A 24,083-nucleotide genomic window follows, 5' to 3' on the forward strand; every position below is an offset into this window, starting at 1 on the left:
TAGGATTGTTTAGTTTGTCCCATTACTTTTGGCCCCTTAAAAAGTGGGAGGCACATATAGAAACCGTTGTAATTCCTACACCGTTCACCTGATTTGGATGTAATTACCATAAAATTAAATCTGAAAGTCTGCAGTTAAATCACATCTTGTTTGTTTCATTTCAAAGCCATTGTGGTGGTGAATAGAGGCCAAAATATGAAAATTCTGTCAATGTCCCAATATTTATGCACCTGACTGTATATACCAGCAGAGAACACAAACCCGAAAGTGCATCACTGATCGATAACCACTTATAATTAAGAAAAAGAGGGCACAGTGTGGCTATGGATTACAATCCCAGGCCCGTGCTGAAATACCAGAATTTTGGAATTACTGAGATCCAATACTTAGATTAATCTAAAAATCTAGGCTTCGTCAATAGGAGCCAGTGGTCAGCAACAACAGGGGCTCAAGTCGGTGACAACAGCTGTTTACCAGTAAGTCAGGATTGTCTAGTTAGACTGCAAGTGGGGGTTTCTAAAGCAGTGACTGTAGGTCCCGGTGCAAGTAAATGCCAGGATGGACGACTGTGTGATGATGATCGTATGTATTACTTCTAGGTTTCACTTCAGGAGAGGAGAGCTGATTGCAGCTCCTTTGGACACTCCTCCCTAGGTATGGGAATAAAATGATTTTTCTTCTGAACCATCGATGGTTTAGTGCCGATGATGAACTCTGCAATGGTGATGATTAGGGACGGGTGTCTATCTCCGATCTTTAAAATAAAAAAAAAAAGATTGATTTCATGCCCGATGCATAACAATATTTGAATCGATTCTGGAGACAAAATGTTTTATGAGAATCCGTTCCAAAAAACCCATGCTGTTACAGGCATCTCCCGCTCCAATGCGCATGCGTTGGCGCATCCCTAGCATCTTCCGGTGCAAATATGTCGGGTTTTTTATCGCTCGTTTTAACTGCGCATGCGCAACAGTAATCTAATCCTTAACAGCGCTTGCATCAAAATAATATCGATCTAAGAGAAGATCAATATTATTTTAACGATCATCTTCTGCATTAAATGCAGACATGGAGATCCTGCATCAATCTAAAAGATTGACTTGGGACTGCCAATTGACCATCATTGGTGAGGATCCAATGTATTCTCACCATCACAAGTTTTTTCCAATGTCCTACTGATGTTTTGGGGGGGAGGTGGGGGCCATGGTAGTCGTGGTTGATTGCCTAAGCCCTTACATGCAAGATATGTCACATTCTGTTAAAACTCCCTGTATTTAAAACAAACCTTTTTCAGAATGCCATGCAAAATACTCAAACTCTCAACCTCCATATACCACAGTCAGACAACTAACACATGACCTCTTTGCTAGCCCAGTGCTTCCCAAACTGTGCGCCGCGCCACCCTGGGGTGCCTCAGATTGGTGGTGCAGCACCAAATCAAATTCTTTATGGTTAATGTATTTTAAATATGTGCACAAAAAGAAGCACAAACCTGTCCACCACTATATAACCAAACCCAAGGATGACAGGTCAGCACAATTTACTTCACTGTACTACTTTACTAATTTTTTTCTGAATTTCTCAATAACAACTTTATGGCTTAGGGGTGCTATGAAAACAATGCTGATGCACTAGGGTGCCGTGAGTCAAAAAAGTTTGGGAACCACTTTGGTAGCTTATTAAATTGAACTGTGAAGCTAGTTGTAATTGTATGTTTAACCCCAGTGATTGCACAGAGCGAAAAAATTTGTGGGTTCCAGGGACCCCTCACTTTAAAAATTTGAGGTCCTACTCCACTGTTTCTGGGTCTTGTCATATATTATGGGTGGGTGAGGGCAGAAAGCAGTTAGGACAGTGCTGGAGACAGGTAGCAGTTGGGGTAGAGGAGATTTTGTGTAAGCAGCTGTTGGGGTAGACTAGATAGAGGCTAGTACATTTTGTGCAACTACAAGTCTCACCATCTACCAGCCAGAATTGCAGTTGCAACATGTACACTGCCCTAAGCAAAACAGAACTACAAGTTCCAGCATGCCATGACAACAGGGACTGACCTCCAGCTTGCTGGTGCAGGTGATAGCCTGGTCACTCTCCTTGTACATCTTGTTGCTGTGCTTCTTGCACATCCAGGGCTTGAGCTGCTTGGCCCCATGGATGGTACTCTTCTGGTACGTTAAGCTTTTGGTCACCACATTGTCGTCGTTGCCAGAGTGGTCTTTGTCCTCCAGCTCTTCCGGGCTTGTGGTGCTGTCCCGGTGGTCAGAGATATCCAGCAGGTCACTGTCCTCAGGCTCCGCGAGCAGCATGGTGTAATACAGAACAGTCTTGGGATGGTACTGCTTGTATTGCAGCTCTGGGCCGCTGCCACTCTCCCAGCCACTTTGTGCCGGGTCCTCCTCATCCTTTGGCGGCTGCTGCTGCATCCTGAGGGCCTGGTACCCCTGCATTGTACTCTGCTGCACTCACCCGCAGTATTTACCATCGGCTTCAGCTACCTACACACTGTATGCGTATACTGGCTGCGTGCCATGTGAACCGCACTCCTGTCCATGGGGTTCCATATCATTATCAGGCAATATTCCAGTATCATGTACCTGTAGGACAGGGTTAGTGCTCATTAGTGCTGTATTATGAATGGGAAAAAGTAATGTGACGGGGAGGTAGTGGTGTCAGACTCTGATTGGAGGAGGAGACACTGCCTTACACTGTGATTGGTGAGAGGGAGATCCTTAGGTTGTCATTGGCCCGGCTGCTGTGGCGTGCCACAGCGCGTCCTGCAGGACCCAGTCATTTTAAAAAACGGAGTCCCTATAGCGCGTATTTTATGCTCACTGAACCCATTACAGCCAAGCAGATCTATGTAACTAACAATTACAGGTATCTTCATGTATTTAGAATTACTAGGCTTTCTACTCAGGAGCAAAAATCTCCATGTGTTATCCAACTATAGTATGTGAGGTTGAGTTCCGTGCATGCTGAGCAATGTGTGTTTGAAATACGGGGGATTTAACTAAATGACATGGTGCACATAAATCATGCTATTATTGATAGCTCACAAGTTACGTGTTTTGTATATAGCATGTTAATTAGCTAGTTTACTTCAAACAAATAGAAACATCGGAAACCATTGCATTCCAAACCAATGTTTAGTACAGAGGTTCCCAAACGCGATCCTCAAGGCTCCCCTACAGTTCATGTTTTAGAGGAATCCATGGTTGAGCACAGGTGGTTAAATCAAATTGACTGAGGTACTTGAGGACCGTGATTGGGAACCTCTTGTTTAGTGCTAAACAATGATTTTGTTAATTTCCGTACGATATTGTTTCTATTGTATGGACTGATCACTCCATGGTGTTGGCTACAATAGATCTCAAAGGGATCTATTGCAATCTCAAAGGGGTCGTCCGTCGTGGAGATTGAATGAAACTCTCCTCCGTTTTTAAGGATTTCATTCAGACCCAAATTAAAGATTATTTTGATCTTAGTCTTTCTACAGAGGTCCCTTACCCTACGATATGGAAAGCCCACAAGGCTGTTATTAGGGGTGCGGTGATTAAATTTGCCTCCCATAGGAAGAAACACCAGACTAAGCGTATTGCCGAACTAACTAGTCAATTGGAACAGTTAGATCAGTGGTTCCCAAACTGTGTGCCGTGGCACCCTGGGGTGCCTCAGGACACTTGCAGGGCTGCCTCAGCTTGGTGGTCCAGAACCAAATCTAATTATTTATGGTCAATGTAATGTAAATATGTGGACATACAGAAGCTCAAACCTGTCCACCACCACATAACTGACCCTAAGGATGACAGGTAAGCACAATTTACTTAATTTTTTTATCGGAATTTCTCATTAACAAACTTTTGGATTAGGAGTGCCTTGAAAGCAATCCTGATACTCTAGGGTGCCGTGATTCAAAAAAGTTGGGGAACCACTGAGTTAGACTGTTACCATTCAAGAATCCCATTCCGCGTGTTCTCCAACAGCTCCAGAGCTTGAGGGGTGAGCTTCAATACGTTTTGTCAGAGCAGACCAAATAATCACTCAGATGGGAGAATCAAAGGTTTTACGAAAAAGCAATAAATCTGATGCTTTGTTGGCTTCACAATTAAAAGCTAAGATGGCTTCTTAAACTATTGCAGCTCTAAGTGATGATCAAGGTATATTTAACTACAATCCAGTAGCTATTAATTGCTCCTTTTACATCTATTATAACACCTCAACCTCCCCGTTCTCCGCTTTCCCCCGTAGTGCTGGCTCAGAAATATTTACACACATACAAACTCCCTAGGTTGTCTAGCACTGCCTTTGCCAAACTGAAGTTCCTCATCACTGCCGAGGAGTTGGAGGATGCATTGAAATTGCAAAAACCATCCAATGTCCCTGGTCCAGATGGTTTACCTGCTGCATATTACAAAACATTTTCTGCTGCTCTATCCCCGCACCTAATTTCAATGTTAAACAATACATTAAAAGGTGAGCGTTTCCACCCTGACTCTCTGAAATCGGTTATTATTGTGATACCTAAACCCCAAAAAGACCCCACTTGTCATACCAATTATTGACCAATTTCTTTAATTAATGCTGACATTAAGTTGTTCACGAAAATCTTGGCTACTAGGCTGTCCTCCCACCTACTACAGGTTGAGTCTCCCATATCCAAAATGCTTGGGACCAGGGTATTTTGGATAACAGAATACTCCGTATTTTGGAATATTTGCATATCATAATGAAATATCTTGGGAATTGGACCCAAATATACACACAGAAAGCATTTATGTGATATATACACCTTATACACACAGCCTGCAGGTAATTTTATACAATATTTTCAATAATTTTGTGGCTCAAGCAAAGTTTGTGTACAGAAATGAAATTAATTTGTTTCATATACAACTTATACAAACAGCCTGAAGGTAATGTTATACAATATTTGTAATAATTTGTGCCTTAGACAAAGTTTGTGTACATTGAACCATCAAAAATCAAAGGTTTCATTATCTCAGTCATGTCAAAATAATTCCGTATTTCAGAATATTCCGTATTTCGGAATATTTGGATATGGGAGACTCAACCTGTACATTTAATTAATGCTGATCAGGTGGGTTTTATACCCACGAGACAGGCTTTAGATAACACCAGACAGATGATTAATTTAATTTCTCACATTAACAAATACAAACTTCCGGTTATGCTGTTGTCACTTGACGCAGAAAAGGCCTTTGACCGTTTGTCATGGTATTTAATGTTTGCGGCCCTGCGTTCGTAGGTTTTTTTTGTAGCAGCTTTCTGTTCACTATTAAAGCCCTCTACTGCAGCCAAACAGCTTTCACATCAACTAATGGACTTTATTTGCCGGTTTTCAACTTGGGCAACGGTACATGTCAGGGCTGTCTTTTGTCACCTTTGCTTTATGCCCTGAGCATTGAACCTTTGGCAGCTGGAATTCGGGACAATACCAGGTTAAAGGAATGCAATCTAAATTATCGTTGTTTGCAGACAACAGGCTCTTAACTCTCACATCACCTTTGACCTCTCCCTAACCTAATAGCCGAATTGAAAGCTTTTTGTGATTGCTGAGGGCATAGGGAGAATGGCTCTAGCCTTTCATATCTTTCCTACTACGAAAAAAGTGCTGGAGCACAACTTTGAATTCATTTGCCGCCCTAGTTCCTTTTAAATATTTGGGAATACATATTACAAAATCATAACTTTATCGGGCTAACTATATCCCCCTCCTTCATACGATTAAAAAAGATCTCTTGCGTTGGGCCCCTCTGTATATTTCTTGGATGTGTAAATTCTATCAAGATGAATATCTTACCTAAAATAATTAGATTTATTTCAGACAATTGCAATACTGGTCCCATCCTCCATCCTTGGTGAAATCCAGTCGCAATGTGGCTCTTTCATTTAATCTAATAGAAAGCTTAGACACCGTAGTGCTTTTGTCCAAATGTGCAATTAATAGCGACCTGGGCCTTCCTATTTTCGATAGATATTTTTTCTTCTTTGGGTCCATAGGGGATCCACAGGGATACCATGGGGGGGTGTGGTCGGAGAGGTCCGGGCACCAAACAGTTAAAGCTTTAGCTCCCAAAATGCGCTAGTCTTCCTCCACATATACCCCGCCCCTGCCACAGGCAGACAGTTTTTTATTTGGTGCCGGCAGGAATGGTCACACCTTTAAACAGGGGGACTGCTTAGGCAGCACCAAGCATTATTTTTATGAGTTTTTTTTCTTATTTACCTGAGCAAGCAGCAAGGCGTCCTAATGGGTGCCTGTGCGGATGCTCCAGCTACCTCCGTCAGCGCCGCAACACCGGTGAGTGGTCTGGTGATTACGATGGGCGCCAGCGGGGCTCGGCTAGCCGGTCCACTGGGGACCTAGGACTGTGGCCGGATACACTAAGAAGTACAGCAGGTAAGGCGCTACCCCACTATACAACTGGGACAGTTAAAAGCTGGTGTCGGGGACCATGTAGAGGTCAGCGGCACCTGGCGATTAATGCAGCAGTGGGGAGGTAGGCTCTCCCCCCGGCAGCCCTTCACCCAGCCCAGAGCGCGTTCCCTTTATAAGAGGTTTTCCCGCCTCTGAGCTGCTCCTCCCCTCATCATGAGATGCTCAACAGCCATTTATCAGGGCTTTTCTAAAGCTACGGATCTCAGGAGTTTAGGGTACAGTCTCCCTGTATACCTCTCCCTGGGGCCAGGTTATACAGCGCACAAATCCTACCAGCCCTGTGAGGCTTGAGTAGTGCCCATTATAAGTATATTTCTATACATTGTATGTGACTTGTGCTAGTTCTGCTGTGATGATAAACTGTCTTTCTGACTGTCGGTTATATCTATCCCCGCTGCTCTTGTTTAACCCTCAACTACCAGGTGTGTAGGGGTTTAATATTACTTCACATTTACTTGTATTTGTGAAGGGTGTCGCACTGCATTTGTAACCATACACTGATTGTGTGCTGCTGGCTAGTTATTTGCATGTCTTCTAAGGTAAAACAGGAAGCCTGAGGCCCCTGTGCTGGTTACTTGCAGATCCTATTCACCTGGCTTGTCCCCTCAGGATTTCGTGCAGGGTGGACTGTGTGTTATTCGTTATGTACCACCTCCCCAGCCCCTGTCCAGGAGCCACCTTGGGTGTCCTCCTTATCCCAGGTTATGACGCAGCTAGTGGACCGCTTATTCGCCCCCATGCTGCTTTCCACCATGGGCTTATCCGCGCCCATGCTGCTTTCCACCATGGGATACCCACAGCTATTACAGCCTGCTATGTCATTACCCCCTATGCATCCTCTTAAGATGGATGATTATGCCCAGTCAGTTCAGAGTATGGCTCAAATGTCTGCCGTCTATCAGCAAAGGTCACAGGCGAACAAACAGTTGGCCACCAAGGCACATAGGTGGACTGTATCATCCTCCTCTCAGTCCACCCAGCTTTCGGATTCTGAAGCGTCATTTGAGGAGGCAGATGATGCACAAGGTTTTCTCTCCGAGTCGCACTCTGGTGAGGAGCACCGTCATTCAACAGTGGATGTCCCTTCTTTAGTGAGGGCGGTTAAATCAATCCTGAATATAGAGGATGACGAACCCGGCCCCTAAGCTTAAAATCTCAATGTTTAAACGTCAAAAGGTGGTTAAAGCTGAATTCCCGCATTCAGAATAGCTCACTGAGCTCATGGAAGAAGCTTGGGGTACTCCTGGCAAATGGTTCCAGGCCCCAAAAAGACTAGCGTCTTTTTACCCTCTCCCTACTAAAGAGTGTACTAAGTGGGAAGTCCCTCCCACTGTTGTTTCGCATGTGGCACGCTTAGTCAGAAGCTCTACGCTGCCTTTACAGTTTACATCCTCCCATAAGGATGCCACAGATAGAAAACTAGAAACTTGTCTCAAGTCAGTCTACTTGCTTTCTGGCGCTATCACTAGGCCAGCTATGGCTGCAGCCTGGGTGGATAAAGCTATCGAAAGATGGGAAGAGGCACTGGAAGAGTGTCTGCCATCAGACACTACCAGGGAACAACTGGAATACATCTCCCATATAAAGGAAGCGGACTCTTATTTGGGAGAAGCTGCATTAGATACTGGGAGCTAAAGCTTTAACTGTTTGGTTCCCGGATCTCTCGGACCACACACACCCCATAGTATCCCTGTGGATCCACAGACTTCAAAGAAATAGAGCTAACAAAAGGAAGTCTGCCATAAACCTTAGTTTTGCATTGCAACTGAGCCACATGGTGTCTTGGCAAACAGAGGAGGGGAGTAAATGGGTGAAGCTTGAAAATTACCTGGTAGGTGGTAGTACAGTTAACTACCTTCCGTGGCTTCCCCCTAAGATGAGACCAGCCTCCATTCAATATGTTCCTCGCGTAAAAGCCATTTCACAAGTGTGGGACAAACTGAATAAGCATTTTAATTTGGCACCCTACACATCCCCTCTAACCCTGTTATGGCATCAACTCCGGTGGGGTAACTATAGAGGGTGCAGTTGCTATGGGACCCTGCCGCTTGGGGGGCCCCGAGGGTGGCAATGGGTGGTTAAAACCTCAATCAATGCCAACTATAAAGGAAAATTTGTTTAACGTGTATTCACATTGGTATCTAGTACCTGAGCGACTAAGCCATATTTTCCCAGGGTCTTGGGACCTTTGTTGGTAACAGTGTGGTCAGGTAGGGACTTACTTACATATTTGGTGGGACTACCTCCTGATTTCCAAATACTGGGATGAAGTGATAAATTTGGTGTTTAGCTTGGTTGATTTTTCTCCTCCTATAGACCCATTACATATGCTTCTCTGTAAGCCCCACAGTTCACACTCCAAGCCGCAAAATAAGTTATGTGGCCATATCTATAATGCAGCAAAATTATTGATGTCTGAATTGGAAACAATCTCTAGCCCCGACAATTTTTCACATCTGCTTACTAAAGTGTGGTATTTAGCATCCATGGAATATATAACTGCTTTGCTACATGATACTGTGTCAAGATGTCATTATACTTGGCACTCCTGTCATTCTGATTATTACAGACCACTCCTGGTATTCTGCTTATTACAGACCTTTACCTGGGCTAAAGTGAAGCATGTCTTCACTTAATCTACATTGAACAGCGTGTTGCCTTCCTTTCCCCTATCCCTCTCTCCCTCCTCTTTCTCAACAGTATATACCCATTAGTGGTTTTTTAGTATATATGTATATGTGTTTGTATCTATATATAGATATATATCGCTGTACAGCAGACTAACAGTATATCGTTAAGCGTGGCGACTCGTGTACAAAACTCTATATATGTGAACAACGTGTTGCTAATATATTATTAGCATCTGCCAGTGTGTGTGTTGACGACCCTCCGACCGGCTGTACACTGGCCGCAGAAACTGCTGACACTGACATCACAACTGCAAATTAAAATTCCTGCCCAGTTGTTATGTCTAGCCAGATGCTATAGTGTGTGTCCAGCATTAGAAGGTAAATAGACTGTTGGGATTGAAACAATATGCATGGCCATGAACAGACATCTAAAACAAATCTACTATTTAATTTACATGGTTTAAAGATCCTTAAAATTTATTGACTTGGTATAATTACTAATGTGCTATAACAGAATGCCGCCCAAAATATTTATTTTGATCAGTCTAATGCAAATTATGCTAATGAAAATGCATGGTTGCTATGGGTTTATACTATTTATTTTGCTAACTACTGTACATCAGCTGCCTGTGACTGCAGGGCATTGACTGTTCTGTTGTTTATGGCTTCAGGAGCTCTTGTTTTCAGAACAAATATAATTTTTGTTTAATTCAGTTTGTAAAAGATCTGGACACGTTTTAAATTGACCTTTGAATACCTTTTATGTTCTTTAACTACTGTAGGTTGCATCTCATTTCTGTGTCCAGACCAACGTTACAGGATGCAAGTAGTTGTCATGGAAAAATCTGCTCTTTGTGCAAACTACGAAGTCATACATGCATGTGAATTTTGTCATACATGCAGATTTACAAAATTACATTTTTTTAGTGCTGAACTATGTAAAAAGCATATGAGTAATTTTAACATTTATGCAACATGGAGACATAATACTAATGCCTAATGCCAGACATCCACTACCCAACCCAGGGAAGACAGTACAATTACAACATTGTAATCATACCATCGTTCCCATCCCTTGCAGTGCCTACACTGAACGATCAGTCATTCAGTGTAGGCACCCTCCAATATCCCCGAACATGGTCAATCTGCCATTATCGGCAGATTGACCAGCATGTTCGGACGATGATAGATGTCAGAGCGCACATCGCTGGCCGATTCCGACATTTGCATGCCCGAATTGTGCCTGATTACTGAACGATAACGATGTCGTTCTCCTTCAATCGCTCTGTTTAATCGGGTAGTGGATACCCACCTTAAACTTACCCTCCTCAAAAGAACTTGCTTCTGTATGTACATGGTGAATGGATTCCTAAAAAAACACCTACAGGCATCATTGATCCCAATGTGACATTTTTGAGTTTTTCGCAAAATATAAAACCTATACTGCCCTGTAGACATAACCTAAATGTTGGACTTGAAAGAGAGATGAGTAGATGCAGAGGGAGACGTGTGTAGAGAGAGGGATAGAGAGATTTAGAGACCGAGAGGTATATTTCCTAAAGGTCGATTTTGATTGAAAATCGATAACATTGATGTTGTGTTTCTAGGGTGAAGTCACACATTTGCCAACAGACAATTTTTGATTTCTTTTTTTTCTTTAATTATTTGTAAACATGTGATTTAGCCCTAGAAACAAATAGTCGATGTTGATAGATTTTTTTTTTTCATTGATTTTAAATCGATCAAAATTGATTCTAATTGACCTTTAGTAAATATACCCCAGAGGGAGATGTCTGTAGAGAGTCTATGATAGATCTCACACACACACACCATGGTCAAGGTTAATTATTTAGTCTAAAAAATAAATAAATAAATGTACATATATTAATAAATTGCATGTAATACAAAACCTGGAAATTGGTAAATAGAGAGAACATTTATTGTATAGAATGAAAAAAAGAGAATAATAATACAAAAAGCCTCTTTAATATAAGAGGACTCATTCTATAGTCACTTTAGTATCCAAACTGTTTCTCTTCTCATTAGTTCTGCTTTTATTTCATCTGTGTGTCAAGTACCATTATGGTTAATCATTCTTGTAAATATATTTACACTATCCCCGTAGGTAAATATACCTTTGGATCTTAACCAGTTGCTAATTCAAGTACTAATTCATCCAAGATGCTTGCCCAGATCCGGTTAAATCAGCCTAATTTTTCCCTGTATACATATTTTAAGGAAACCTAGACCTAGCCTACCATTAAGGTGTGCTGATGATATGCATTTTCATTAACATACTGCTATTTTCCCGGACTTAAAAATGTATCTTTCGATTTTATTTCTCCCATTTTTCCCAGTCACATGACACATATTCTAGTAGTCATTTACCTAATGTAATATTCGTTTGTTTGCAGTGAGTTTTTCTTTTGTGTTTTAATTACTTATTTTTTCAGTGACTTTTTTTTTTTTATCCACGTGTCTTACAATAAAATGAACATTAGCAACATATTTTGTGTCTCAACGTGTCACTTTTTAAAAAAACTTGTTTTCTTTTAAATATGAAATACAACTACAATACTAATACAAATTAGTATTTTGTGACTGGTACTGTTGTGGGGGAGCAGAAAAACAAATTGAGGATTGATCCACCTAAGGTTATTGGGTTCAAGATTTATGCACTCCATGCTTTAAATAACAAAGACTGCTTTATAGCAGTGATTGGCAGTGAAAAAATAAATGGTGCAAGGGGAGTTCCGTATCATTGATAGGGTTGGGTATGAAATACCGGCGGCTGAAGAAGAACCCAACCAGGTGCCAAACCTCTCCCTGGTGGTGCCTAACCCCCCCTTCCCGTAGCCTAACCCTCCCCGAGAGGTGTGCCTAACCTCCCCCCGGTGGTGCCTAACCCCCCCTTCCCGTATCCTAACCCTCCCCGAGGGGTGTGCCTAACCCTAATCTCCTCTCATAACATATGCATGCTTGTAAGAATGGCATCGCATTTCCTCTTTTCCCAGTATTTTGCTGTCAAAGTAGGCTGTAGAAGTAAACATTGAAACTGGTTTCCAAACTCCGTACCAGTTTAATTTTGGCTGCAGCCTGGTTCCGTCTGTTCCTAGTATGTTGGTTCTGGCAACGTAATGGCACCTGTATATACTGAATGATAGTTCTTGTAGCAATACACTAGGAATGGGTTCAGTCCCCTTCTGATGCTTCTAGCAATTGCAAGTTTTCATGCCTATTTGTTTTAATCAGAGACTGCAGAAAGAATAAGTTTAAAATACCTTACACCAAACAATATCTTATGGTGCGCCCACGCGGTACGATTAAAATGGACCATATGAATGATAACGATATCGATCATATCATTATCAAACATATATTGTGCATTTTTTTCGCCCACCATCGACCTGCGATGCAAGGGCACTTATGATAGATATCGACCATCGCCCGTGCATGCAGGCCAACCTGGACGATATCGACCAGGTTACTATAGGGGGTCGTTGTAGTCGTTGGTGTATTGGTGGTGTGTTGGATGATCGATATCGATCGTCCAGCACACCCGGGAGATTGAACAATGATATCGTTGTCGATCGTCCCATCTGTATGGAGAAATGCATTACTTTTAATGTAAGCCACTCTCACTTTGCAATAAACCTCACTTTGCCTACACAGATTGTTCTAATTGGCAGCCATTTGTAGCAGTTGGTGGTCATGAGACCCTTCAGAATTCCTGCTGATTACCCTCCATTCTTTTACAAATATGGTTTCAAGATACAAAACAAATTAATATAATTATTAGAAATAGCCACAGATGAGACTTCCACAGAACCTGACATTCTCTATTACAAACAAGTGCTAAAAACATACTAGTTTACTTTTTGCCAACAAGCATGTGTCAATACACTAATATGAACTCTGTAGAAAGAAAATGCCTTTTACACACACAACTGCTTTCTTTGCCCACCTGCATCTGAACCACCATCATTGTTCATAGTGCAAGATGTCTCCATCTACTACTTATCAGGTGTACAATAGATACTGCCACAATTCACACATCTGCTATATACCACTTCTACCATAGCCGCATCTACTGTGACAGTTACTGAATATGGGGTAACGTCTGTTATCTATTCTGAGGGCCTAATGCTCTTGGATCTTGTCTGCTCACTACCTTTCTAGCAACTATCTAACCTTTATTCATCATTTTAATCTCCTCTACTTCACTGGAGCATTCAGGAACTGTTGTTGTGCTACTAACATCATATTCATTTTATCCTTGTATTCTCTTCTGCTACTACCCTATTTTTCTGATCTTCTAAAAACTATTGGAATATATCTACAACTGTTTGATTAATTTTCCTTACTCTCAACATGAACCTCTCCAGACTGTTCTCAGTCTGCTGATTCTGTAAAGGAATCTCTCTCATAATAGTCTCATGATTTACTGTCTGCTATTGACCTAAGGATCTTTTTTGCAGTTGTCTATCAGGTAACATTTTAGCATCTTGGGGACTCTTTAGGACTCCCCAAAGTTTCAGTCTTTGGTGAAGTGTTATTATATGTGCTGCTCCACTTACAATGCTAAATTCCTGGTTTTAAGACCAATCTGTTATAATAATGCTCATATTATTTATCTTACACTTACCTTTCTCTATCCATCATGACTAAAATCCTCCGCTTTTTTTCTGTAATCTCCTCCTTGATGCCCTTATCGCTCCAAGAATGTAATGCACTGAGATTTATTTACTAAAATTGCTCAAAGGTGCAAGTTTGCCCTAAAATCAGAGCAACCAATCAAGTTTTACACTATTTGTCTTGAACTACAAAATTATTGCTGATCGATTCGCATGATTTTAGTGCAGATATGCAACTTTTTAAGTAATGTTCGTAAATGACTCTCATTGTCGATCTTCCTCCTTTCCACTTATTTCTCACGGAGTCTCTCACTTTGGGGCAGATGTACTAAGCCTTATATAGTGAACAGAGATAAACTAACCAAATAATCCGCTCCTGTCATTTTTCAAACATAGCCTGTAAAGTGACAGCAAAGCTTGGTACACACTGGGCAATATATTGGCTGTTCGATTGATTGGACGATATATCACAAGAGCGTCGGCGGGTGTGCACACCCGATATGTCTGTGAATGCCATCATCACAGACACATCGCATTGGCTGTGCAGCATAGCAGATGGCCTATATATCTGCATCTGCTGGTGTGTACGAGCGACCTGCCGATCGCAAGTACACATGCAGGGATTCTGTGAATGACAGTGCAGTTGTGACGTCAGGATTGGGCAGAAGATTGGTAAGTGTATATGCACTTACCAATCTTACCTATTGTGTACCCAGCATTAGGAGCTGTTTGGTTGGTACGTTATCGCTCTCCACTTTCTCTCTTCAAGGCTTAGTACATCTACCTCTAACTCTCTTACTGTCTTAAAAATGCCACTATGTTGCTGTACTAAAGACCTGCTGCTTTGATATTTCTTTTTCTATGCTCTTTCTATCACTCCCCCTTTAAAATCACTAGAAAGCTCTTACTGTTACATCTTACAATATTGGCTGAATATAGGCACCCTTTTCTCACAAAAAGAGCCATCAAAACTCAATTTCAGTCTTTTTTTTTTTTTTCCCCCATTTGGAATATTGCAACTTTCTACTTACTCACTTTTTACATAATTGCCTCACATTGCCAATCTGCTGTTGCAAGACAGAGAATACTGACAGCATATAATGGTGATTTGGTAGCACTATGCATGCTGAGAAAACATTATTCTACAATGGTCAGCCCTAAATGGGGTGACATGTTCTGTCTCCACCCTGGAACATTTCCTAAGTTGATAACCAGGGTGCACAACAGGGATTTGGTGGGCTGCCACTCAAATTTAATTTTTTAGAAGTTCATTCTACCAAAATGAAATGGCTTGATGCTCTACCTAAGTCCTGTCATTGCTTCAATAACAAATCTTCCTAGTTTACGTATCAATGATTTATGCTCTTGACAGATTCCTTTACCTCAGCCACAGATCTTGCTCTATATAGGTCACCTTTCTATTCCTTTTACTCACTTCAATACAATTCAAGCTTTTACTGCTAACCCACAACACTTTCTAGCACCTTATATTTTCCATACCCACCTCCCTTATATTTTAATACTGCTTATATTATCCCTTTTCTTGTCCAGTGATCTCAGACTGTCATCTGATCTGGGACTCATCACTTTCATGCCTACAAGATTGAGCCAAACATCAACTATGGAATTCACTGCCTAAAGCATCATAGACCCTTCTAAATCTTCCAACGTTCTCTCAAAACTCATGTCTGTTCTAATTATCTTTACAACTGATGCAAGATTTCACCCACTGAAGAAGACCACACTATATACAAAGCCCAAAACGTATGTTTTCTGACTGATTACTGAAGCCAATCCTGATTTGGCACCATGCGTTATCCATTTACTTGCTTCTCACTACTTTCCATTCCTCTAAGATTTGAGTGATTTGCAAGTAGGGTCCTTGCCACCTATTATCTGTGCATGTTTATGCAAGTCACTCATGTACTAGTGTTATAGATTAGCAAATGGACAGCTATGTTGTTCACTGTAATCTTAAATTTGTTTGTAAAATTGTGCCTTGCACAAAGGAATGTGTATCTTTGACAGTCTTATGATATCCCTTTGTGCAGGCTATAATTAAACTCTGGGGGGTGTTTGCTGTCTGTTTTCTTGCCCTCTGTCATACGTGCATTCCTGTCTGTTCGTGGCTATGCCCCACATGACATATCCCTTGCCACTATTTCACACCCTAAGCTACTGCATTAAGATGATTGTTGTCTTGAAAACATTGACAGAAGAGTTCTGGGAAGAGAAACTGGCATAAGTACTGTAATCCATGGTGAGCTCCACTGGCAGAGTTGGTTACTACTATCATAAACAATAGTTAAAGACTTAACAATATTTTAAATAGTTATCCCTTAATATTTGGTTCATATAGAAGGAAAATAATGTATTCAGTCCCGTTAATATAGCCTCTTGTATAGGCTGTTTAGATTCTTAACCAATTCTCTACTTTTAATGAAAAAAACAACAATCCTACACTGAAATATTCTGATATTTTTATTTCAAAGCACTCAATCAAAATGAGGTTCAAATTATTTTTAAAAGGCTTTGTTATATGCTACAAAAACATTCTAAGGAAAAGTTGCTGGAATAAGCTGTGTACAGCATTTTATCATAATACCCTATCCTAATGCTTATAGTTCAACTATCAGTAAGCAAACTTATGCGCAAACATGGAGACATATCTGAGAAGCCACAAAGAGGCCAATAATAATTTTGACGGAGCCTCAGCTTAGTGCTAAGGCTGTTGTAAAGGTACAATAGTCATCTATACCCAGATCTCTGCATAACAATGGCCTGACAGTGGCAAAAGAACAAAAAAAGGTTAATGTTCTGTTATGAAAAGCATACAAACGTCTAGGCATTAAATACATTTACAAGCGGCTATGATTAAAAGATATTTTAAATGTCTGTTACATAACAGATACCCTAAATATTACGCATATACAACTGATAATGTTGTTATAACATTCTTCATAGAGAACCAGCAGCAGCTAGCTTTAGAGAAGTGGGCTCTCTGATAACAAAATAAAAGAACAAAAGAAAATAAGTAGAGCTATAGGTTTTCTATAATATTAATAGAAATGGAAGCCATTTTAAATGTCATACAATTTATGTTCCTGAATGTTCTGCTATGGGCCAGACAAAGCCCTGATCTCAGTCTAATTGAAAATTTGTGGCACTATTTGAAAATTGGGGTGCACAAGTCATCAGATGAGCCTCAACAATCCGGAAAACAGCATGTAAAGTTGGTACCTAGCTACCTTCATAAGAATTAAGATCTGTTAATGCTGCAAAATATTAGTTTATGGCTCCCATTTATCGACGAAGCATAGCCCCTTTAGCACTTGCTAAAGAGGTTATGTCCTCGTTTCTGGATTTAACAAACAGCCGTAATCTAAGATTACCGCTGTTTGTCACAGCATCGTTCTCGCCATCTTTAGATGGACTGTCGACACATGTGTATTACACCGGAGCCCTGTCGGTGGCAGCGTTAGGCTGCCAGCAACCTAGCGGAGGACCTCGCAGAGGAGGGAGGACTTCGTGGGACCTCGCCGGAGGGGTAAGTATTGGTAAATATCAGTGGATATTTCATAAGTATCACAGTGATACTAAACGAGAATTTCTTCTGGTATTTCTCTTAGTTGATAAATGGGGGCCTATTTGTTGAATTCATATGCAAATGGTATATTTCAGATGTAGAAAGAATTGCTCCTATTGTAAATCCCTAAATGAGTTCTAAAGCACAATTATGGTTTCTGCAGAAAGACATTTGTAGTAAAGGGAATGAACAGAACCACACTGAAGTGAGTGAGGTAGCAGAAGAAAGCAGGCTGGAGAGGTGAGCAAGGGTCAGCCGATAGTGGGACAGGCCAGTAATTTGTATTAACTACACCAGTGTTGGCTAACCTTGACACTCCAGCTGTTGTGGAACTATATATCCCAGCATGCCCTGCCACAGTTTTAGCATGCCCTAATAGCAAAACTGTAGCAGTGCATGCTGGATTATGTAGTTTCATAACAGCTGGAGTGTCAAGGTTAGCCAACACTGAACTACACCAACTATCCTCTCAATCCCATATTAATAGACCCTTCCATGTGTGTTTGAGTTATATTGAACTTGACGTGGAATGTGCTGCCTACAAAATAAGAACCACTGTGAAGAATACATTGATTTGCATGAAAAAACAAATGTTCTTTGCACTTAGTACAGAGGAATGTGTATGGTAGCCTAGATACTTGTCTTAGAAACTAATCTAGGGGTTTGTCTATCTCCCATTTTGAAGCTTATTTGTAACCTACCAAAAATGCAAAATACGCCTGTGGACTGTGCCACTTTATCTTTTGCCAGTTAAGGCCTAAGTTGGGTGGTGAGTTTAAAACATATATACAAGTTAAACAGTTATTGTTTACATAACCCATTATATCCAAGTGCTCTGAAATATGAAACTTGACTCAAGCAAGTTTTAATTGTCCGTGATTTATTTACTTAATAAAAAATTGCCATGGTTACAGCTTTTTTTTTTTTATTATTATTATTTTGTCCACTATAGGTCTGTCAGGGAATCTTGCAGATTTGGAAAAGAGACGACTAACATTTGGCAAAAACTTCATCCCCCCAAAGAAAGCCAAAACCTTTTTGCAGCTTGTGTGGGAGGCATTGCAAGACGTAACCTTAATCATTTTGGAAATTGCGGCCATAATTTCACTTGGTCTATCATTCTACCACCCGCCAGGTGGCGACAATGAAGGTAAGGTATTGGTCTCTCATCTTCCAGTTACGTACACCATTTAGCTGTGTTATCATTCTCCCAGGGTATTATTTCATACACTGGAGCTCTGATTTGTTTAGTAATAGATGCTCAATCATGTGCATGTAGTGTATATGTTCATACCCTGCATAAAAACGGTTATATCATTGATGCAAAGCCAAACGAAATGTGATTTTTGTTCTTTGTTCCATTTGGTACTTATGTTTTGTCCATTTCATCCATATACCTTAATTTGTAGTGTTCTATTTTGTTTTATGCTTAATGCTGTCAACATTATTACCATCAAAGATCTTAATATTAATAATTGTATTTACTGCCTGGTAATAAGATACTCTGCTTCTCGTATATCCGTTTTTCTCTGGAATGCCTGCTATAAATATGTACATGCTGGCAAAAAAAGATCACACTGTTCCCTAAGCCCCACACATTATACTCTTCTTGTGCAATGACAAGACTATTATGTTCACTACTTACAGCATGTGGGGAAGTAGCAGCAGGAGTGGAGGATGAAGGTGAGGCACAAGCTGGTTGGATTGAGGGAGCGGCCATCCTGTTCTCTGTCATCATTGTGGTATTGGTAACGGCATTCAATGACTGGAGTAAAGAGAAACAATTCCGGGGCCTTCAGAGTCGTATTGAGCAGGAGCAGAAGTTTACGGTTATCCGAAAGGGACAAGTCATCCAGATTCCCGTTGCAGAACTGGTTGCAGGGGATATTGCACAAATTAAATATGGTATGTATCGTGCAAATAATACAAATAAAACAACATGTGTTGTAGCACATAAAAGTTACATACTTAGTCATCTGTAGTCTTACACTGCACACCATGATTAACAATGTGTTCTTTGTGTTATCAGGTGATCTCCTACCTGCAGATGGCATCTTGATTCAGGGAAATGATCTAAAAATCGATGAAAGTTCATTAACAGGAGAAAGTGACCAGGTGAAAAAATCCCTTGAAAAGGACCCGATGTTGCTCTCTGGTAAGGATATTTATTATGGTAGGAGCACCACATGACTGTACTAGAAACCCGTTACTCTACTCTGCAACCTATCTCCTTATAGGCACCCATGTGATGGAGGGATCCGGACGCATGGTGGTGACAGCTGTTGGTGTCAACTCTCAGACAGGCATCATCTTTACCCTTTTAGGAGCAAATGAAGGGGGAGAGGAAGAGAAGAAATCTAAGAAAGGTAATTAGATCTCATAATGTTGGTGGAAGAGGCGTAATGTATCTCCTCATGGGATCATGGCAGTGTAATCTTATGGACAGTCCTGAGGAGAGGATATATATTGATTGGACCGAAAACCTTGCAAAAGCATTAGGACTTTGGTGCACAAGTATGTTTTCTGTGTTTTTATAAAAGCTCTCTTCACAGTGCAGTGGATGGAGCACTGACTGCTGCAAGCATAGGGATCGTCATCTCTATTCTAAATTAGCCTTCAGGTGTTTTTAGAAAATGTATGATTGATGCTGTACATAGTGATCTACCATTGGAGTTTGTCTAGCATAGTGATCATTGACCTCTGTGCTTCAGTTAGCAAGGCAGATGCAAAGCTTGTGTACCAATCTCTTAGTAATAGTCATAAAACGGGATTTCCGTAAATGTTGTACCCAGACAACATGAGAACAGAAAGTTTTAAAGACAAAATGCTTTAGAAGTTTTTATACTGTCTTCATTTTCCTTATACTTTCTACTGATGATCATTTTCTCATAACGCACCCTTCTTTTTCAGTCATTCTTGTTTTCTATTAACCTATTATCATTTCTGTTTACTTTGAGATGAGGTCTTGTTGTCTTTCTCTGCAAATTTGTTTTTCCTTTTCTTTTTTTTTTTGCTTTAACCCTCCATGTGTGCCTGATTTCTCATTTGACCCATTGAACTTTTTCTTGAGCTTAGAGGTCGAGCTAGTATAGCAAAAATTGACTGGAATCAAATCACTCAGCTTGTTTGATTTAGAAAACTTTGTTCTACTTTGGATCGGTATTTTGCTGCTTCGAAATAGAAATGTTCTCTTGCTTTAGAAGCGTCATATGTCGACCTCTTCCAACCTAGCTACATGTCTGTCTATATGTCTTTCTTGCCATTACCTAATTTCTTCAACCTTAGCTTCAATCATGTTTCCAATTTGTGCACTTTTGCAAACTCTGGGCAAAATTTACTAAGCGGCGGTTTGACTGCGGTTTCTATTCTATTCTAAACCCCGGCTGTTTGGTGGTGGATTCTATTCTAAACCCCGGGGGTTTGGTGGCGGTTTTGCAGGGGTTTCTAAATGACAGCCCTGTTCTATTCTATTCTAAAATGTGTTTTGACTGTGGTTTGGCGGCGGTTTTGCTTTCTGCAGATTTACTAAGGCCAAAACCGCTGCAAAACTGTCATCAAAACACATTTTATAATAAAATAGAACAGGGCTGTCATTTAGAAACCACTGCAAAACCGCCACCAAACCCCCGGGGTTTAGAACAGAATAGAAACTGCCACCAAACCGCCGGGGTTCAGAATAGAATAGAAACCGTTGTAAAAATGCAGCTTAGTAAATTTTGCCCTCTGTCTTGCATTTAACACCCAACCTAGCCCTGTCTCTATTGCTCTTTTACACTTACTCTCTCTTTCTCTCTCTCTCTTTCTCTATTCTTTTTCTCACTCCTTTTCTCGCGCTCTCTGTCTCGCGCTCTCTGTCTCGCGCTCTCTGTCTCGCGCTCTCTGTCTCGCGCTCTCTGTCTCTCGCTCGCTCTCGCTCTCTCTCTCTCTCTCTCTCTCTCTCTCTCTCATCAAGCCTAAAGATAAATTGGTTGCTCCAAGGCTTGAAACATCCTGCCGGTATACTTTGTCTTTATTTTCAGTTTTTTTTTTCTTTGTTCTACTTTTCTCTTTTTTTCTCTTTTTCTTTTTCTAACTTTTTCTCCCACTCACCCTTTCTTTCGCTCTTTTTCTATCTGTCGCTTTCTCTCTCTTGCTCTCTCTCATCTTATCCCAATCAATGTAGATGAAAATGCCTACGTTTCAGCAGGCTCAGACTCTGATCCTGCTTCTACATTTGCCAGTAATATGACTAATCTTTTAGACCATACACATTTCCTTCATTCGTACACTTTTTCTCTCTTTTTCTCTCTTTTGCTCTCTCCTCCTCTCACATTTACAGAATAGTCCTCAAGAGTAGGGGTAGCCATTCCATCTCTTCCATCGCAGTGGGGGGTATCCTCCTCTCCTTCATGCAGTCAAAGTGACCAGAATCCCTCCTCCTTGTTTTTTCTTTCTTTTCCTTCTTCCTTTTTTTTTTTTGTTATTTTTTTGTTTTATATCTGAACAGGTAAAAAACAAGGACCTCCAGAAAATCGCAACAAAGGTAACCACTTCATCTCTTCACAACCTCCTTCCCTCTCGCAGGGGCAACTGAGCCAGTTTCTCACATTCTGTTCACCTCATGTGGGCTACTTCACTTGTACTTACCTTCACAGCTGAGTCTAATCTCTGCTGCATGACTGGATGTTTCTAATCTTTGAATGGGCTGTCTGGACAAACCATACTTCTAATGGGTTTATCTTAAACCAGACTATTTTGTGTTGCTACATCAAAATGTGGAAAGATGGTTTTGACAAAATGGAAACAAATCTCAAACTACAGGTTTCAAAATAGCACATCTACATTTTGTGACCTGCATAAAAATAAAGTGAACGGTTCAGTAAAGAATGAGGTCACGTATTGCAAATTAGAAGTGCATTCTTGCTTGTAAAGTGAGAAGTACAGCAATTTGTTTAGGATTCTAGATTTCATATCTCCCAATTATTTCAAAATATGAAAGCTTTTTTTACATGGACCATTTTCAGCTATTCATATTAAACCTGTATTTTGCCACTTTTGTGTTTCCTTTAAATATACATTTTCCTTTGCTTTCATAGTTAAGGGCATTGATGTAACAACTAAAGTAGTCCAATTCCAGCAAGCTGAGCAGTAACACCTCTGACGTTGCTGTTGGTATAAGGTGATGGTATGATATCTCCATGGTGGGGTCGGGAGTTTGCTGAGAAATGAGAATGAATGTCAGCTGCTCGAAGGAACAAAACTTCTGGTCCTCACTTTCCACTACAGTTGCAGAACTGGCTTGCAGCACCTTTTTTTGTTTCTTGTATGTAGCACATGGTTCATAGTGGAAGTTTATAGCAGATATTTGTGTCCTGTCCTTGGATGTGTTACTACATTCTGTCTGTGTCCTGTCTGCTTTTTCACGTGTTCTATTCAGGCCTTTTCACTTCAGGTGTCTTCTGAAACTATTCCATTGCTCCTAATAGCAGTGACACACCATTCCTCTATTATGCTTCTTTTCTCTCCTTTCACAAACCTTGTTCTTTTCTGTCCCACTTACCTTAAGTCGCTTGTTGCCTCTGGACTACTTTGCTCCCTCCTCTTTCATAACGTATTTTGAATTGGTCTCTCCTGTGGGCGGTAGACACAACACTCCCATCTGCCATCTACATTCATTTGCTGTGAGAGAGACACAGCACAGATCAATATGATGGTCTCTGTTCTTGTGTCCCTTTTGTGGAAGTATAAGGGAAATAAAATATTTGTCCTAATGCAGAAGCATTCACACCCAGATATACTTCGGTAATAATATACAAATTGTGACAGAGATCCATACATTCTAGAGTAATTTACAGTTGTTGCAAAATTGCAAAGCTGGTATGTGCAGTAGTAAGGACTGACATGGAACAACTGCTAAGTAAATGCTGTCCTTAGTGTAGGGTTCTCAAACTTTTATACATTTTACCATGTACCCCAATGCAATTGTAAATGTTTTCCCAATACTCAGTAAAGTGTGTTAACGTCTTCAAAGGACTCTGTGATATGAGTAAATTTATACCAAGCCACTCCTTATTTTATGTTATAATAATAATACCCATAATTTTGTATTATGTTTTATTCCTTACTAATAATTATTGTATAGTTATATCAACAAACAGAAGTATTCCTTGAGATTAAAAGGCCCTACCTAACATGAAGTATAAGTACAACTGGATTGTGGCTAAATTAATTATTTGAGATGCTATGGAGGTAGTAGGTAACTTGTACTTATTAGCAATCATTTGAATTATTTCCCTCTTTCACTTCCTTTAATGTCACGGGTTGAGAAGAGATGTTGATCTGTTTATAAAGCACAAGTTATTTTTTCTATCTTGTTTTATACATTTTTGTAAAGATTGTCATTTGCCCTTAACAAGTCATTTTAATACACAGGAGGATACAAGCCGTACCCAAAGTGGACTTTCTAACTTTCTACTAACTTAACATTTTGTCCAGCTCCCTCTTTTGTTTTATTTTTTTTTATTTATTTTTTTATTATTTTTGTTTGTTCTGTTTCTTTATTCCATGTTCTTCAGCTTTTTGCATTCATTTCCTTCTGTTCTCATATTTACTCACTTTGCCTGTCTTTTCCCCCCCTACTGTTAATGCTCTTTTTATTTGTTTCTTAAAGCTCTTGGCTCACAATTGGTTGTGTTATGTCGTCTAGTGGTATCATATTTCTGTGTGCCATTCTTTGTCAATGTCCCAGATTTAAATGTTGTCCCCCCAATTTGGTTCTGTCATTGCCTCAATGTCTT

The 24,083-nt window shown here is 40.4% G+C and overlaps 1 protein-coding gene across 4 annotated transcripts in view; it reads left to right on the forward strand.

Moving 5' to 3' along the window:
- Positions 1 to 24,083, forward strand: part of ATP2B4 (ATPase plasma membrane Ca2+ transporting 4) — a 202,545-nt gene that overhangs the window by 123,637 nt on the left and 54,825 nt on the right. For 2 of the 4 annotated variants that reach the window (XM_088458186.1, XM_088458184.1), the window contains exons 3-7: positions 18,260 to 18,457; positions 18,955 to 19,212; positions 19,337 to 19,462; positions 19,545 to 19,673; positions 21,794 to 21,829. In XM_088458186.1, the coding sequence (XP_088314312.1) occupies positions 18,260 to 18,457; positions 18,955 to 19,212; positions 19,337 to 19,462; positions 19,545 to 19,673; positions 21,794 to 21,829 (747 nt within the window). The remainder of the gene's footprint in view (positions 1 to 18,259; positions 18,458 to 18,954; positions 19,213 to 19,336; positions 19,463 to 19,544; positions 19,674 to 21,793; positions 21,830 to 24,083) is intronic. The other 2 variants (XM_088458187.1, XM_088458185.1) reach the window with 1 other exon arrangement.

The sequence above is a fragment of the Taudactylus pleione genome, unplaced genomic scaffold, assembly GCF_031769625.1.
Source record: "Taudactylus pleione unplaced genomic scaffold, aTauple2 ptg000814l, whole genome shotgun sequence".
NCBI lineage: Eukaryota > Metazoa > Chordata > Amphibia > Anura > Myobatrachidae > Taudactylus > Taudactylus pleione.